The following is a 19,122-nucleotide window of genomic DNA, read 5'->3' on the forward strand; positions in this document are numbered from 1 at the left end:
AAAAGTAGCATCAGATTAGAATATGATTGCCTGGTGCCAAGATTGATCCTTCATTGAGTTTATAAGACCCAATGTCGAAATGCATCAGAAAAATCTTCTTTGAGTGATAAGATGTATTTTCTTTTAAATGTAAATACCTTGTCATAATACGTTCATTACATGATCTGATTAAAGTGAAAAGACTGTCAAGATGACAGGACTAAACTACAGGCTTTCCCCATAAGACCTTTTTTCCTTCTGTTATCTCAACTGTCAAAGTTGTTGACCTAGTATTTGAACCTAGTATTTGTTGAACAGAGAATAAACAAAAAATGTCAATCAAAGAATCAATCAATGAATCAGTGCTATTTTTGATTAGACCAGTAACTATGATGTTTATCGTGCATCCCCCTAGTGTAAATATATGAGACTTGTGCAATATCCGGCTATTATCAATGAAAGTGTGTGATGTGTGAGAGCTGATACTAATGTAGTAATGCAGCCTTTAATGTCCAAAGATTTCAATAAAACAGTAGCAGAAGTCGAACCGATCTCCTTTCTTCTCACTGTTTTTGCAGTTGGGGTCTTCTTTTGGTGCTTTTCTCTAAAGCTTTCTTGGAAAGGCGGCCACAGGTGTGTTCGAACATGAATTTGTATCCTGGGATGTGTCCTGTAAATGACGGCACCACCCCACCGTGGGCTGATGAAGAAAAACCATGAATTTGGTCGCTACCGCCTTGCTGCTTCTCAAACTGGAAGAGGGCCTCGCTTGTGGCAATGGGGTAGCCTTTTCCGATCAGGAAACGGGATCGTGGAACATGTCCGGTGGGTTTTGGCGTTGTTTCGTTTCGCATCGTTTCGTTGGCGTCGATGTAAGCAGGGGCCCGACTGGCCTTACCCGCTCGGATCTTCATAGTGGCTAGGGGATCGATGATTGTCTCATTTTCATCCCCCTGCAGTGTCCCTGGTGAATCCAGGCACCCCAACAGCCGTGGGGGCGATGAACAGAAGGGCCATTCCAGCGTGGACTGGACCAGGCCTTTTTATTTTACCAGCATCTGATCACCAGGGGTCACTGTCTCCTGTGTGGATGAGAGAAACCAAGATAATTAGAGAGAAATAGAGATAGAGAGAAAGAGAGAATGATAGATATAGAGGTAGAGACCTAAAAAAAAAATTTTTAATTGGGTAATCCTAATAAGATGTTTTATTCCCCCCTGTTGAGACAGTCATGGCTCAATTTAACCTGAAAAACAATTAATTCATTTATTTATATAGATTCGTATATTTTCTTAAATTATCTTTATTTATTATTAGTTAAAGCAAAATCCCCGCTATAAGTTGCCGTATCCATTCTGAGCATTTTATCCCAGGACTTTAAATCAAACATAAACAATTTATTTTTCAAAATTGTTAGCTCTAAGTCTCAAATTTAGCCATTTACTAATTCCAGTCACTGAATTTGTTTAATTATTATCATCATCAGAATCACTCACCCTGATTTGAGTGAGATGGTGTTTTCTTGTTTGTGGATTGGTCATTGTCCAAAAATTCTGTGTGTGTATTTTTATATTTTCCATTCTTAATTTTCTTTTCTTGATTCTTATATGTGTTATCTTGCTGTTGGCCATCCCTCTCGAGGCAGATGACCAGGGTAGATCATTAAATCATTAACTTAGCCAAATAAAACGCGTTTACTGTTATGATTCACTCTTTGTTTAGCTTTTTGTAAAAATCATAACCGATGTATTATCTTTTCAGTAAGTAAATTTGTTTAAAGTAACAGTATTTTACAAAGAAGGCAGGTAATTCACGCTCAAAGTGAATGACTTTGCCAAAAATGAAAAATACCATCCAAAAAAGTTTTCAATGTGGGCGATACTCTAATGGTGTATGGTCATTCTAATTGATTATTGCTAAGCTATTTGACAAATATTTGAATTGTTTTATATTATAGCATATTCTTTTTGTGTAATATTTTTATATCCGTCCAAAACTTCATAATTTGAATTAAAAAAAAAACAGTTTTATGGAGAGCTTATTCAGAAGACAATTTTACATCAATTGCGGACAAAACTAGTGGAAGATTTTAACTCTTATTATACTGAATTCTGAATTTCACGTGTCTTGTTCTGAAGTTAGAATTTACCAACCTCTTAAAAACTTCCCCCCAACTGAGTTCAAAACTCAGTTCAACTTCTATGAATATAAGTGAAATAAAACGGCATATATAATTTTGCAGGATAAATGTATAAATTTTCCTCATGTACATATACACTTTGCATTAACAAGACTCTATATAACTTCAAGCAGACGTATTCTTGAATGTTCTTATTTTCCAGGCTTTGATTTGCGTTTTCCACAGTACATTCACCATTCGAATGTTGCTCTTGGTCCATCAAAAGTACTTTTTCAAAATGTGTCCATCTTTTTGTCAGTTCCACTGACAACCACTTCAGGTATCTCCTGTTAGCTGTCCGAAAAGCAGCTGGGGTGTGCTCCATCACCCCCGTGACCTCGCTGTTGATAAGCGGCGCAGACAATGGATGAATGGATGTCTTTGTTAATTTTTCTCAACTGTGTTCCCCATCACAGCAAATAACATTTTGTCCATCTTTATTCTGATATGCCCCCTTTTTGACAGGTTGATATGTCCTTTGGAGAGTGCATTGATTTTCAAAAAAAAAAATATTTACTCTTTAGTGGAATTCAGTGGCACTTAAGAGTCTCGTTAATTCTATCGTGCTTACGTACTGGGATGTTTTAGTAAATTAGCTGGACTATTCGATGGCCTAAATTTTTCTCCAAAGTAAAGTAGTAGTAGACATTATCTTAGTTTAATTAATTTCTATCCATTCATTTCCCATGCAGTTATACTTTTAAATGATCATGATCTGTCTCGAGATCAATTATTCCGTTATGTTTAAACTCCTATGATCTTTTCCAGGATTTGTCTATCTGTTTCTCATTGTTTTCTAAAATGCTCTTTTCCATAGAGACTGTTTCCTTTTAATTTAACCAAACTATAAGTCAGCGTTTGTTACATATTTATTCATCATTTGTCAATTGTAACACGCTCATTCTTAAAAAAATTCAGTGTGGAATCAATTGTCCTCCCAAAGGATCTTGTCCTTTGGGCTAAACTCATCAAAATTCCAAACCCTCACACTGTCTAAACATCAAAAATCTCAAAAAATGCCAAATAGAACTCAATGTCAAAACTTTTTAATTGTCATTTCCTATAATCATAATCAATCTTTTCTCATTGATTCAATATAAAACAATGCACACTTGTCACTTATGAATTATCTTGTTGACTCGTATTTATTTTATTTTATTATCATAATCTCTGTTCTGTGCAATAGTCTTTGTTCTGTGCAGCCCTTCGAGATCTTTTGGGATTAAGGATAAACAAATAAACATGACCTGGCCTGACTATTAGTACTTGTGTATCCTTTTTATTCTTTAAAAAAAAAAACACATTTCATTCAGTGACTGAAATAGCTTCAGCTACGTTATTAATGATTTCTAGTCTCAAATTTTCTTTTCTGTGTTAATGCGTCGTTATTTTCAAACTTATTTCAAAATTTTGATTATTTGAAACGATTCAGATCACCTGCTCTTTTGTGTGCATTATTCTATTGAGACTAATCTGCTATAGAATATGGGTAAAAACTATGGAAAAAATATATCTCCGTATTACGCCTCTTTTGAATTTGTACATTTACGAACTAACGAGAAGATGGAGACTAAAATTATGTAAGTTCCCAGTCGCAGTTTTTGCTTTACTCGTCTTTGCTTTATTAGTAGGAGCAAAACTACACGTCTTAGAATTTTTACCCTTTTGCTTTTCGCATGTTCAACAAGAAATGATTAGTCTTTTTATTTACATATTCTTTCTTTTCAAACTATTCTGTATAATTATCTCGTATTATACACTCAGTATTCTCGTTTGCCCACGTACCTGTGTCCTAAACGCATCATTTTTGCTAGGGATGCATAGTCTCAAATCAAGGTGTGTCCCCGGGACACAACTTTTTGCCATAAAAATGTCATTATTACCTAATTACTCTGTAACAAAGATTTACTGCACTCCAAGCATTTCATCGTTGTTTTGGTCTTGCGGTTCAAGTTTTTATTTTTCTGCACGCCAATCTTGGCTAACGAGATCTCGTCGCTTCGAGATTACGTCATTGTTTGTATTTGTCGTCGAACGAAGGTTAAGTCCGTCTTTTTTAGAGAACCGGCTTTTTTGGCTCAACTCATCAAAGGGAGCCGGCTCTCAAACGGCTCACCTACTTTGATGATTGATGTTAGGAATTATGTTGTATAAAGAGGTTAAGGAAAGAAGGAAGTATAAAAGGAGAAAATGAAAAAAGACAGGCCTGTGGCCATTCCCCCGATCGGTACTTTACCAACAACAATTCAATGCAGAAAATGAATTAATGATTTGATGATTAAAACTGAATGAATATATAGATCTCTACTGTATATTTGTCACCGATTTACAACCTCACCCTCGATACCACTAAATCTTGGGGGCCCATAGATCTCTGCCGGGACCCACAGATCCCCGAGCATGCGAGTCCCCGGGACCCACCAGCCCCCAGGGTCAAAATGAACTCTGTACACTACAATATCTCTATTAATCTATTCTTTTACATCTATCACATTATCATTATTGAAAGTTCAGATGTCAAATGATTTCATATATATATATATATATATATATATATATGGGCAGCACGGCGGCGCAGTGGTTAGCGCTTGTGCGGCACAGTTCATGTCATGGGAACCTGTCGTGGGTTCAACTCCAGCTCCAGACTTCCTGTGCGGAGTTTGTATGTTCTACCCGTGCTTGCGTGGGTTTCCTCCGGGCACTCCGGTTTTCTCCCGCGTTCCAAAAACATGCATTTCAGGTGAATTGGCCGGTCCAAATTGTCCCTAGGTGTGAATGATCGAATGAGTTGTCTGTCCCTGTGTGCCCTGCGATTGGCTGGCAACCAGTTGAGGGTGTCCCCTGCCCACTGCCCGGAGATGGCTGGGATGGGCTCCAGCCCCCCCGCGACCCTAATGAGGATAAGCGGTACGGCTGATGAGATGAGATGAGATACATATATATATATATATATATATATAAATATACATACCGTAAATTCCGGACTATAGAGCGCACCTGATTATAAGCCGCACCCATCACATTTTAAGGGGAAAATCGGTTTTGTCCATACACAAGCCGCACCTGTATATAAGCCGCATGCGCACACATCAAGAAACACGAAATTAATCCAAACCAAACTTCAAGTACCCCGGTTGAAACTAAATGTGGGATTTTGTAAGGTTTATTGTTCTACATTCTTTATCAATTATCTGTTATCGGTCAAATCATAATACGCTACAAAGCCAAGGGGCTGAGTCAAGGTTCTAGCCACAGAGCCAAGCAGCGGGATAGGACACAATTTTCGAGCCACAATTCCTTCAATGAAGCACACAGTCCAAAAATCACAGCCGCCAAAATGAACGCAAAATGATATGGGTACTTAAAATTTGTTGCAGACCTGCAGATTCTGGGTGCCCGTTGATAGTAATCCGAGGAAAAAAAGTGTATATTTCCAAAGGTAAGGGTGGGAAAAATATATATCCATTATTGTCCGCCGTGTCCACAAAAACTCACCTTTACCGGTCCCCACTTTCCCATCAGCCCGCGTTTGCTCCGCCCCTCTTTTTTTAATAGGCTCGTGCAGAATAAGTGTCTCAAATAAATACAAATGAATAAATTGCAAAAATACAGTTGCAAATACATATTACACATATTTACAAAGAAAGACGGTACATCGAGAGAGTTTTCAAAGCTTTAATAATAATAATAATAATAATATGACTTTCATCCTAAACCATGCCTTTGAGAGGTAGCCTCACGCTACTAAGAACACGCTCGCATACCAGCAAATTAGTCTGTCAGGGAAATAAGTGCCGTATTCGTTAGAATCACGGCAGACCATCCGCTTCTTCCTCCCTGTTAATGACATCTATGTTGTCTTTCTCAATATCGGAAAGAAACTTGATCATGTTGACGTCGTCCCACGCTCCCCTACTTTAATATATCCCAGCAATATGCCCGTTTGCTTGTTAGTTGGAAGCTGCGTCATGAGCCCCATTTTGCGCAATTTGCACGGTGAAGGTAGGTTTACGCTCAGAAGTTGTGATCTTCCTCGCCGCATATATTCCACCGGTCTAAATCTTACCTTTTATACTCGAACGCCGCTGGCGGCCGTTAAAAAAATTACATAAATTGGCCGCATCTCTGACTAAGCCGCAGGGTTGAAAATTTGGGAAAAAAGTAGCGGTTTATAGTCCGGAATTTACGGTATGTGTGTGTGTGTGTGTGTATATATATATATATATATATATATATATATAAAATGTGTTTATGGTTCATACCGGCCAAATACAAACACATAAAACATTTTCTGGTTTCTCACCTATAACGCCCTTAGTCGTTGGCATACTCCTTTAATATCATCAACACTGTTAGCTAACCTTTATTATTGATACCTTCCTTTTGTTTTCTGTACCTCCTTGGTCTGGCCATGGGGGCTCGCCATATGGAGTCCAAATGAGATAAGGACCACATCTTATTGTTATCTTCATCTCTTAAACTTAGAAAGCAGCGTTAGTGCAATAGTTTTACTGTAAAATCAAATTTTAAAGTATTCCCATGGTAGAATTTTCATGGTAGTTCCATAATAATAATTCCGTAATATATCTGTAATATTTTCTCATTGTAACAATGAAATAATGTAATCTTTGTATAGTATTTCTATAGTATTGTTGTAGTAGAATTTTGATTATCGTAATACTTTGCCATTGCATTCATTTTTCCTTTTTGGATAACTGCAAATAGATGGCTGGATTAAACCTGAGAGGTTTAGCTCGGACCCAAGTGTGAAAACATTTCTTCGATTAATTTGCTTACCACTGTGCTCAGCATCTTTTCTCTATAATATCAGTCGTTTATGTATTCTTTGGTATTTATTTCTTATTCTAAAGCAAAACAATATGTCATGTCCATGTTCATTTGCATTCAATTAGATATTCATCCTTGTAATAATTTTTTTTATTTTTGTAGCTTTACTATAAAAGTAATGTTATAAATAGTAAAATGGTCTGTATTTATACAGTGCTTTTCAAATCAATGAAGACCTCCAAAAGCACTATATAATGTGTTGTGTTGTGTTTCATACCTACCCATTCATTGTAAATCGGCTAGATTTAAAATGAAATGATCTGCATTCATATAGCTTTTCGAATCAAAACGTCCCCAAAGCTCTTTATAGTGTGCTTCACATTTCCCAATAGCAGCCTTGCAGCCATGTAAGGCGCTAACCTGCTTATTTGGGCCATTAAGGACTTAGTGTCTTACCCTAAATTAAATTTTAAATTATTTAATTAACTTTTTCCCATTTACATTGTTCTTTCCTTTTCTTACGCGCACTCTCACACTGGCTCCCTAGCTCACCAGTATAATGCGAAAACAACGTACGATCTCCCACTTAATTTTAATTTTTCCTTCAAAACAATTAAATCTACTATTTTAGCTTCACCTATTTAATGTGAAAATGACGCATCTTGATCTGCAACAAGTTATCTTACTCATTTAATGCATTTTCATTCCATCATTTTTTAGACAAAAGTATTTATTAATGACATTTCAATTTTTTTTGTATAAAAATGCCTTTACTCTAATTAATCTATTCCAATTCACTCAAATAGATTTTTCCTCGTCTTTCCAGTCCTTAATTTTCCAATTTTGAACTGAAAACAGGAATATTTTATCTTTTTCGGTATTATTTTATCTTTTTCGGTATTATTCTGGCATTATCTTGATTTAACGCATCTAAAATCACTCACTCATATTTTACCTAAACTTCTCACTCCTTAATTTATCGATTTTCAATTAAAAAAAAAAACAACTAAAAACTTGGACCGGAAAATACACCCTAATTTTTAACTGGTATTTTCTTGGATGAACGGGTAATATACTTAGCTATGATTTTTACGGCCTCGACAGGCCTGGCGTGCACTGTCTCGCTTCACTATCGGACCCCCCTGTTGTATCGGTTTATTTGATTATAAAATGCCTTCTTTTAATATATTAATATTAATACATGAATTTACCTGAATACGTACGTCAACTTGGTTCGAATGGACATTTTCTGAGTCGATTTCAACAACATCTTTTGTTGTTAGCCTGATGTTCCTATGGCTGCCATTTTTTTTTCGCCACAAGGACGCCATGCGTTCGTCTGCAATCCGCGAAAATCAGCCCAAAAAAAAACATCCGGGTCATGGCACAAAAAATGTCAGAGTTTATAAAGATATAAACTCTTTGCTGGCGGAATTATTCAGATAAAAACACTTATTGAGTTTTGACCTCCTTCGCGAATGAAGCGAGCACAGCCCAGTCGCCATCTTGCCCGGCCCGTGTGACAGGTGTATCTGATTCAGGATGATACATGGAGTGCAGGTGAACTTCTAATGGGTGGACTAACTGGTCTTTCAGGGTCAGAAGTCTAGATGATACAGAGGTGCTCAAATACTTATTTGCAGCTGTATCACACAAATAAATTGTTAAAAAATCATAGATTGTGATTTCTGGATTTTTCTTTTTAGTGGAAATGCACCTACGATGAAAATTTCCGATCCCTCCATGTTTTCTAAGTGGGAGAAATAGCAAATTGCAGGGTGTTTAAATGCTTATTTTTTATACTATGTGTGTATGTATGTATGTATGCATATGTACAAAAATCGATTTTTATTTTTGTCCCACACCTGATAAATTCCTATATCAGCCTTGTTTCTCACATATTGTAAAAGTTATTTTTCCTTTCCAGGCTACCAGGATGTTCTTTCTGCGTTATGTAGTTTGTTTTTTTTAAAACCTGTTTTGATCCCATTGTTCCCATTGCCGTGATAAGTTAATCATTTAGCCAACTTCCCTCTTTCAGTTTTGGGGACTCTTTAAGGACAATGGCGGACTTGTCGAGGGAGTGGCCGGAAATTAAATTGATATATGATATTGATATACGATCATGCTCTCTCGCTTTTTTTCTTTTAAACAAATTAAGGGTTTTTAAAAAAGTTTTTAAAAAAAATAATGCACAGGAAAGTGAAAACAATCGAACAAGCCTTTTTTTCTTAAAACAATAATAATAAAAAAAAGATTTCAAATGTTAAATATGATTTGGGCTTAGGATTTGTACGGGTGTTTAAAATCCTTGAAAATTTTTGAATTTTAATGCTGTGTTATACTCAGGTTTTACTGTAGTTAATCACTCTAAGTAAGCAATGATTGATCAGACAACAAATATCGCTGATTGTATTTGCAGTGGCAATTGAACCCGGAACGCATCAGTGAGAGAGCCTAAAACCATACCTGCCAAGTACTACGGTTTTGCCGTAATGAGTACGGTTTTCTTTAAACCACTACGGTGATACGGTGCCATGACAGAAACTACGGGTTTCCACCGCAAGATGGAGACAAAGTACCATTTCAAACAACGGCTATATCAGCACTGCCAGTCCTGGTTGCTTATGCTTTAGCTCAATTGGAGCACCGCCATTGTTTAATTGGCAGCGGGGATAGAGGTCATGGAGTCTACCGGAGAAGTGCAGAAAGTTGTATAACATGGAGAACATTTGGATATTATTAATTTTGCTGAAGTGAATCAACCCATGAATGTTTATGGCTTTTCAGCGAATAAAAATCTTTCAGCCTCGCATGTTCAATTGACTCTGGTGTGCCTTGCTTCACTTTGAGAAGTGACTGATTCAGTGGAGCAGTGACACTTAGAAATGTGCCAGTGAAATTGTTTGCATGATATATATAGATTTAGCCTTTAGTTTGTTTATTGCTTAAATATGTGCTGAAGTCAGTTAAGTGAAATTGGGAATTTCTAAGATGAGAAGTGACTGCCTCAATGGACATACACTTGTATGCAGTGCAGTGACACTTGGAAATGTGCCAGTGAAATGTTTTCTTAGTTAGATAATTAGTTTAATTATTGTTTGCCAAATTTTGTTTTATCTTCAACTGCTTCCAATAGTTAAATTGCATGTAAAATTTAACTATTAGTCAGTGTTGGGCCTGGTTGTTATTTTATTTATATAAAAACTGATCAAAATCAATTATATAATTATTCACTCACAAATATATTGGAATATCTCAAATAACAAGTTTCCAAACTAACCTGAAAACCAACCCAAGAACCAACACTGAATAATATTACTTCAATGATAAAAAATTAAATGTTTTGTTTCTTATTGTATCAAATATTGAAAAGAAAAGAAAACTATGAGGGTTTTCTATGACTTTGTTATATTAAATACATTGTTGAGCTTTAAAGAACTTTCTTTTGATTATTTCCATCAGTACAGTTTAGGTAAATTGACTGTAAACATGAGGTTGTGATTGTGAAAAAAATGTAAAATTTGTTACTTCTTAGCTGCATTTTAAGCCCTGAAAATGCTAAAAATCCTTTGACTTCAGGGGGGCTTCACCCCCCTGAACCCCCCACCGGACATCGTCCTGGACCTGACCAGGGCCTGCGGCCCCTGGACCCTAGCTACTAGGCTTTTTCACTTTCAAAAGTTGGCAGGTATGTAAAACTAACCACTAGGCCACTAAGATTGTAGATGTCAAAGGAAAAGGCATCATCTCACTCTTGTTACTCACGGTGCCAAGTTGCACAACGTTGTAATAGAGCATTATAGGAAAACGTTTGGCCAAAACAACGTACAACATGAGGACAGATAGTGTTACAATGAGAGCAAATCTAATGTTTTTTCCCATGTCATCTTGATCAATTGTTCCACCATTCCACCCTAATGTCAAGCTGTGACCCAAACAAGAAAAAATGTCCACTTTTAAGATGTATCCAATTAAAGGATTGTGCAGTTTAAATCAGATATAGTGGTCAAGTCATGACATGTTTATTTATATAGCCCTTAATCACAAAAAGTCTCAAAGGGCTGTACAGACTTAGGACTACTACAGACTACAGAATATTAATACACAGACTATTCTTACACCAGTAGACTCTTCACCTTTTTGTCAAAAAACAAAATGTCCAGAGAACCAAATGATGTCAAGTATGGTATATACTCGCGTATTAGCCTACATCGTATATAAGTGACCCCCTAAAATTGCTCTGAAATAGGCTTGTACTAAAATTAATTCAAAATATTAAGAAAGCGTGTCCCTAAACATCGATATTTTTTTCTTGTATAGTTAATAATATACTGGTAAAAAGCTAAGAACATAACATTTTTTTAACCAGCAGCACTTTTTCACAAGACCCTGCTAGTCAAATAAAAATGCTACAAAGGAGAAGTACGAGGTCGCAACGCTGATCACCAAACAATGCAAACCTTTCATGGAGGGCGATTTTTTAAAAAATTGCTTAAAGAATGCTTTGCTGAATAGTCGGCCTTCACACATTTTTTTATCTTACCAAATCTGGCCCGCTTTCTGAAAAGTTTGGTCGTGATTTTTCCGTCATTGCATCTTAACGCTGCCTGGAAATCACACAAGTTGTCATCTTCCTTCGAAATGTGAAATCCCAACTTCCTGTTTTCACAACGTTCATCAATTTTTGTTCTTTCTTTCAGGTGACGTCTTATACGAGCTTCTTCAGCACACTTTAAAGCAAAGAAAGCCCCACATCTTCTACCCTTCCGGTTATTTCCCTGGAAACTCTTTGCATTTGCAACACGAAAGCCCCGCCCTCAAACTCGAAGGTCAGAAAGCAAACCGGAGTCATTACGCCAATACTACATTGGTTTTTCTTTTTCATTTCTCTTTTTGATTCTTCTCTTTTTTCTAAGTTTTAATGTTTCTTTTCCCTTTTTTCTTGAGTTTTAGTTTTTGTCTTTTTCTTCTTTTTAAAAAAAAACTTATTCTCTTTTGTTTTTTAATTTTTTTGGTCCAATTTTTTATTTTATTTCATTTTGTTTTCCATTTTATTTTTTTTATTTCTCCAAAAGTAATAAGGTTTTCTACATTTTATCTATTTTTCTCAAATATCAGAGGTAATACACAAAATAAACAAATGATATCTGCTATAGGCGATTTTTTTTGGGGTGTTATAACTTTTTTCTGTAAAATTTGAAAGATTATTACTTGATTTCATTCATTTTTTTTGTTACGTATTTCAATTTAAATGGCTATATTAAACAAGTTTCTTCATACATTAATGAGCAAAAAGTTTGGATACGATAGAAAGAATATCTGCTTCCACCTACTGATATGTATGAATGTTAGTTTCTTGATTGACCTATGGAAGAAAGCAAAGGCACTTAACAATGGCCTGTTTTTTTGCAAAGATAAAATTGGGAAATTTCCTTTGGCATAGTGAACAAGTTTTAATTATAACGCTAATTACTTATGCCGTTTTCTGGCACCAAGGCTATGCTTTGTGCTGAGATGGCCAATAAAGTCAACCACACGGTTTTATGAAACCTGTTCCACCAGGAAACGGCGTCATGTCCAAACACGCGGCTCTTGTGCATGATCGTAAATTTTTAAATCGAGTTACACTCGTCTGGTTAGTCATGCAAAGTCGGTGATTTATTTGAGCGCAGTAAATTCATAACCCGTGAACGTAACCTCGGGTGTTACAAACAACGTTCCGTGTGCACTGGTCTTGAGTAATCACACAACATCTGTGAGCATCATTTGTAACAATCGTGAGCAACATCAATCCCAAGTGTGGCAACAAATCATCAGCAAACATGTCCAAAACCTGACATACAATCAAGTTGTATTTTGCTGGCTTTCTGGCAACACTAGTTAGTTTTTAAAATGTTAATGAATTGGATAATGTAACATTGAATAGGTTGTACGGCCCACACGCCAGTTGTTTTCTACATGAGATTTCAGTTTTGTTGATGTATTTAGTTGGTCGCACAATACATAACTATTTGCTCACACTTTTAGGTGGAAGTATAACGTTGGCAAAAAGGTTGACTTGATATATATTTGGAAATTATTTGACTGTAACACGAGCGATATTTTTCTGGCATTTTTTCTTTAATTTTTTTTTTTACCCTTTTCGTTAGTTTTTTTCTTATTTTGTTTCTTTTTTCCAAGCTTTTTACTTATCTTTTTCTTTTGTTCTCTAGTTTCATTTTTTTTTTCTTTTTTTTCCTCGGTTTCTTTTTTTCCTGCTTTTTCTTTTTTTCCAACTTTTTTTCCTTCTCTTGATTTTTTTCCTTTTTTCCTGTATTTTTTGTTTTCGAGGTAATTTTCTCTTTTTTTTGCTCTATTTTCGCATTTTTCAAGTCATTTTGTGCATAATGTTTCATAATACTTGGTAAAATATGGTAGAAAGCAACAAAAACAATCTGAAGAGCCGTTTGGGAGTTGAAAGAACCGTTTTTTTTTGAGTGAGCCGAGCCAAAAGAGCTTCTTTTCCCCAAAAAAAGACTTGCGTGGCAACACTGATGTAGTCACGTAAGTAAGAAAAGACACGTAGCTACGTAGTCTAGCTGTGCAGGCGATCCAGTAAACCACACTGGTACCTGTGTATTTTATTGTCGTAGCACTAAAAAATGATACAATAATGATGTGTTTTTTTAAAAGCGACAAGACACCATTCGGGTTAGTTTTTATGCGCAGGATAATTTTTTTGCGCTAAGAAACTCAGGCCAGTGTGCAATTGCACAGACGCACAGCTTAGATGGAACGTTGGTCAAATAAGAGTTTACAGTATATGATCCGACTACAGCAGTGATTGTCAAATAGTGGGGCAAACCCCACTAGGGGGCGCGAGTTTCCGTCAAGGATAGTGCGTTTGACTTTGGGGAACCTTTATTTAAACTTTCCCAGAATAAAGTGCAATGCACCATGGCTGTCACGATGAGGAATTTCTAAATTAATTGTCACACAAGCAATCATGATTGCCGAGTGTAATGTCAAATTTTCCCCCTTTGCAGGATATGCTGTTATGATCAAATGAGCTTTATATTACATATACTCTATAGCTTAATAGGGATCGACCGATATGGATTTTTCAGGGCCGATACCAATAATTAGTATTAAGAGGAGCCCAATACCCAATGATTGCTGTGAAAGCTTAAAAATTGGCAGGAAATAAAATTAGGCTTATCAGCAACTCGTATAAAAGTACATAAAAACTATAATAGCTCCATGAAACTTTTTAAAGTAAATTAGAACGTAAACACAACTAACATGGATTATTTTCCACTTAAACCGAAAACTAGCAGTCCAGGAAATACAATTAGGCTCAGAAGTAACTTGTATGAAGGTACATTACAACCTAAATAGCTCCCTGATTATGTTTTCTCACAATAAATAAAAATACAACCAACATAACTTAAATTAACCTCAAACAAAAAGTGCATGGGCATTTCGATGGAGCTGATGAATGGAAATGTGTTTAAGAGCCAGATTGACAAACTGATGTCAAGCGTGCTTTGTCCTTTCTCAATTACAAATACACATGCTTGACTGACCAACTAATGTTATGATAAGAGCTAATATAACAGTGTACACCTGAACCTGCTCCCTTATAAAAAGCAAACTACACCTTTACGCTATCTCTTAATCACACACACGCTTTTCTACGAAGGCACGACTTTTTAAAGATCTCAACATTATCAGTGGCTAGATTCCAGTCTGTAGTGTGTGGAGTCCGGCAAGCTTTTGTTTTAGTGGCTCCACCCGCGATCGCTTTTCCAATAAGAAGACTCAGGGTCGGAAGAGAGGAAGGGAAGGGGAGTTGCGAGTGATAGAACTGGCTTGGCCTCAAAGCAAAGCTCTCTCCTTCTCCTCTAACCCAGTTTATAATATATTTTATTGACTGGTTAAATAAATAAAAAGTTCGATACCGATATCCGGCAAAATCCCAATTATCGGTTTTAAAACATAACCATGACCACATAAGAGTGCCAGTGTAGTCTGCTTCCGCGTGTTTCACCGCACGCTGACGTCTATTCATTTAAGTCAAGGGGGATCACAAAAGGGATTGAAAGAAAATAAGACAGGAATGTCAAAAATATTGTTGATTAGACTAATATGTCGTATTTGCGACAGCACAAAGCCAAATAAATTAAGCTGACATTTCAAGACATTGCTTAAACTAAGATTATGATATGTACATGAATATTTTTTTTGTCCGACCCTTATTTACTAGTAACTGTTACTGATTACATTTTTAAAGTAATGCTCCCAACCCTGCTGACTGAACACATTGTTTTTTCCCTCACTGTTTAAACACAAATGAGTTTGCTTTAAATATATGAAATGCCAGTCCTATGCCTGACATGAATTATAATAATCTTTTACTGCCATCAAACGCTGATTCTATTGCTCTCATCCCTGCAGAAACGGTACGCCGGCCGCCATCCGCCACGGAGCCGCTCCCCCAGCATCCACCTACCATTGAGCTGCGCCACCGCTCCCGCTCGCCCCATCACCCACCGCCCCGTCCGTCCCCACCGGACCACATAGCACCTGATGACCCCGCCCAGCCCTTCTCCCAGCTGCCAGACAGCAACCACCACATGCTTGAAGACGCTTACAACCCGCCCCTTTCCCCGGGCACCCCCAATGGCCGCTGCGCCAAGGAAACGGCGGGAAGCCCCGAGGTGGGCCCGCCCCGAGTCATCCAGCTTATGCCCAGCGCCATCAGGAACCCTCTGTTCCCCAACGGGATCAGGGGTGGAGGAGGTGGGATCCCTGCCTCGGACTTTCGGCACAACCGTGGCGGGCCCGCGAAAACTGAGAGGAGTCCACAGGTGACACCCGCCTACCAGCCTGTGCAGCACCATTTGCAGGAGGAGGCGCTCTACCGGAATTTCCTCATGCCCGTTTCACCGCCGGATGAGCACCAGTTGCCTATGGGGCGGATAGCAGGTAAGCCACACACCCTTTTGGCAGGCCCAGGGAAAATGGATAGAGTAATCTAAGTAGAATAAAAAAATAATAGAACTGTCTTTATTTTCAACGAGACTCAACATGGGTAAACATGTTATAAAGACTTTAAAAAGAAAAAAAGATAGAAATCATCAGTTATTATAATGGTGCAATAGTGATTCGACGCAATAGTGCAATGAAAAGTACCGTATTTTCGCAACATAAAGCGCACCGGGCTATAAGGCACACCTCCAATATTTTCCATACATAAGGCGCACTGGACTATTGGCGCTCAAAAAAACAGTCAGATAGTTCAGTACAACTTAACCCATTACCATTCCGACGGCTTGCAAAGAAGCAAATACGCTTCATTCCACGTATCATTAGGAAGGTTAAACTATTTGGATTCAAGAAATGCCAACGATTTCTTAGTTTCTATTTTCTATTTTGCTGGAAACCGTGTGGACAGCAAAGTAAGAATTTCATTGTGCTGGGAAACATGGTTCTTTACTGTGCAAATGACGATAAACACTTTGATTTGAATTGAATTTTAAAATGAACTCATCACAGAAACATCAAGATCAGTCTGAAACAAGATACTGGGAGAATATAGAGCCGGGGTAATTCACCAAAGTCGTCTTGCAGCCTTCATGTTCAATAGTAATACGCAACCATGGTCTCTCACACCCGTGAGTGTAGTAAATCCATTTGTGTGAAATATTTACACACTCAAACACGCAATAATGCAGACAAATAAAAGAAAAAAATCCATCTAGAAGCATCTGCATTGATGGACGTTGCTTGTCGGTTTAACCCCATTATTCCTGTTTACAAATACAGACTGCAGTAGTAAAAATGTTTTCTCTATGCCGTAGACAACCAAACTTGCTATTCACATTCATCTTTTTCGGCCAATTGCAGGCTTTGTTTTGCCCTGCTTTGGCCTATGCGAGCCTGTAAATGCTAAAAAGGACCTGCCTCCTTTACCTCCGAGTAACTTTAGCCAATAGTGACTGATTAAAATGATTGACACATTGGCTAGGAAATGAAACGGCGGTATATACTGTATGTCCCAGCATACACCGCGGACTTTTCGCCTACGGGGGATAATCTAGTCGGCGGCTGCTTGCCTTAGTCGCGAGACCTTGCGACTCAATATTGATCCACATTTAAGGGCTGGGGCATGGTCAGCTTTTGAGAAAAATAAAGGCTTTTAGTTGCGCCTTATAGTCGTGAAAACACGGTAGTTGCAATAACATCAGGAGCAACAAAATTCCCAAATAAGTCTTGAGATATATATTTCCACATATTTTCTAAATATAATTATGTTTCTACATTTCTTTGTTTTTTTTTTCAAAATATAGGAGATTTTTATTTATTTATTTATTTACTTATTTATTTACTATTTTTATCTAGGTTTTCTATGCAGAGCTACAAAATATGACATATAAAGTAAAATACAAACATTTATTTGGCAACAGTTTTTGTAGGGATAAAAGTTTGGATGATGTAATATTGTAATACACTAAGCAAAGTTATCTAACAGAACATGAACAATGAACTCAAAAAGATCATTATTTTACTTATATTATAAAACGTCTTCTAAACCGTGACAGTATGGAGCTGCAAGCATTGGATGAAAAAATATTAAAATAAGGGAAAAAAAATTAAAGCAATAATAGATCTGCTAACACGCATTTTTGTGTGTGTGTGTGCCTATTTTTCTTCTGATTTTTTTTACCAACTGGACTTTTAAGGATAAATGGGAAAGAAGCCTCAGATGACTGTTACAATGTAAAACAATTCCAATTGTTTAGAGCTAGCCACCATAACTCAATTTCTTTGGTTAATATCATGATTTCAAAAATACTGACACCAAAAGTGACCCAAATAAGTAAATATTTGATCTTATAATGTCCAAATATTTGACTTACCGGTTGTGTGGGCAGACTGCAGGCTACTATGGGATTACGTCTACCAGCTCCTATCAGACAGCCGCTATGAAAATTTCATCCGCTGGGAAGACCCGGAAAGCAAAATCTTCAGAATCATGGACCCCAATGGCTTGGCTAGGCTGTGGGGAAACCACAAGGTAAACAAAACCAGGCAAAGAGTCATATTTTCCAGACTATAAGGTGCAACCAAGTAGGCCACCAAAGTACTGTTGGCGGGGCGCGGCGGGGGTCACTCCCGGGCCGCGCGACGGCGGGAGTTTGGCGGACGCAGCGTCACACGGCGCGACGCGAGAAAAGGCGGCGGCCGTGATCGGGCTATCCCTGTAACTGGGGGGGGCCCGCTCGTCCGACGACCCCAGTAGCGCGGTGCGACGACAGGCGGCCGTCTGCGCGCGGCGGGCGAAAGGCGGCGGACGTGCGCGGGACCCCCGTAACTGTGTCGGTGTCGTGCGTATCGCGCCCAAAAGTACCCGCAACGCGGGTTAGGGGCTCGCTCGCGGGAGCGACCGTACGGCACTCGCGATGCGGCGCAAGTAAAAACCCTGTCGTGAATTTGTCTCCGATCGTCCCGAGCGGACGTAAAATCGCCCAGCTGTACGACTCCTAGCGGTGGATCACTCAGCTCGTGCATCGATGAAGAACACAGCTAGCTGCGAGAACTAATGTGATTTGCAGCTGCAATTGGCTGGCAACCAGTTCAGGGTGTCCCCTGCCCACTGCCCGGAGATGGCTGGGATGGGGTCCAGCCCCCCCACGGCCCTAATAAGGATAAGCTGTGCAGATAATGAGATGAGTTTTTTTTTTTTAAGTTTTTTTTGAAGGGGCGTCGCTACTTCGCAGATTTTTACTTTTAGCGGGTGGTTTTGGTCCCCATTAACCGGGTCTAAAAAATAATAATAAAAAAAAAAAAACTTTTTTCTTTTTTTTTCTTTTTGAAGGGTCGTCGCTACTTCGCGGATTTTCACTTATCGTGGGTGGTTTTGGTCCCCATTAACCGCGATAACCGAGGTCCCACTGTAGTTTTTTTTTCCTTTTGTGCAGATAATTATGATGTCATATATGGCCGTTATCAGTCCTTTAGTTATCATGTATCGTTACTATTAACCCAGTACTGCCTTTATTTTTGATCTTCCAGAACAGGACCAACATGACCTATGAGAAGATGTCCCGAGCACTGAGACACTACTACAAACTCAACATTATCAGGAAAGAGCCGGGTCAAAGACTTTTGTTCAGGTAAGAACAAATACC

The 19,122-nt window shown here is 38.0% G+C and overlaps 1 protein-coding gene across 2 annotated transcripts in view; it reads left to right on the forward strand.

Moving 5' to 3' along the window:
• Nucleotides 1-19,122, forward strand: part of etv6 (ETS variant transcription factor 6) — a 65,546-nt gene that overhangs the window by 38,661 nt on the left and 7,763 nt on the right. For both annotated transcript variants that reach the window (XM_088348017.1, XM_088348018.1), the window contains 4 exons: nt 11,650-11,778; nt 15,386-15,916; nt 17,866-18,008; nt 19,007-19,107. In XM_088348017.1, the coding sequence (XP_088204143.1) occupies nt 11,650-11,778; nt 15,386-15,916; nt 17,866-18,008; nt 19,007-19,107 (904 nt within the window). The remainder of the gene's footprint in view (nt 1-11,649; nt 11,779-15,385; nt 15,917-17,865; nt 18,009-19,006; nt 19,108-19,122) is intronic.

Source organism: Urocampus carinirostris, chromosome 11 (genome assembly GCF_059441175.1).
Source record: "Urocampus carinirostris isolate Australia breed hairy pipefish chromosome 11, RoL_Ucar_1.0, whole genome shotgun sequence".
NCBI classification, from domain to species: Eukaryota; Metazoa; Chordata; class Actinopteri; order Syngnathiformes; family Syngnathidae; genus Urocampus; species Urocampus carinirostris.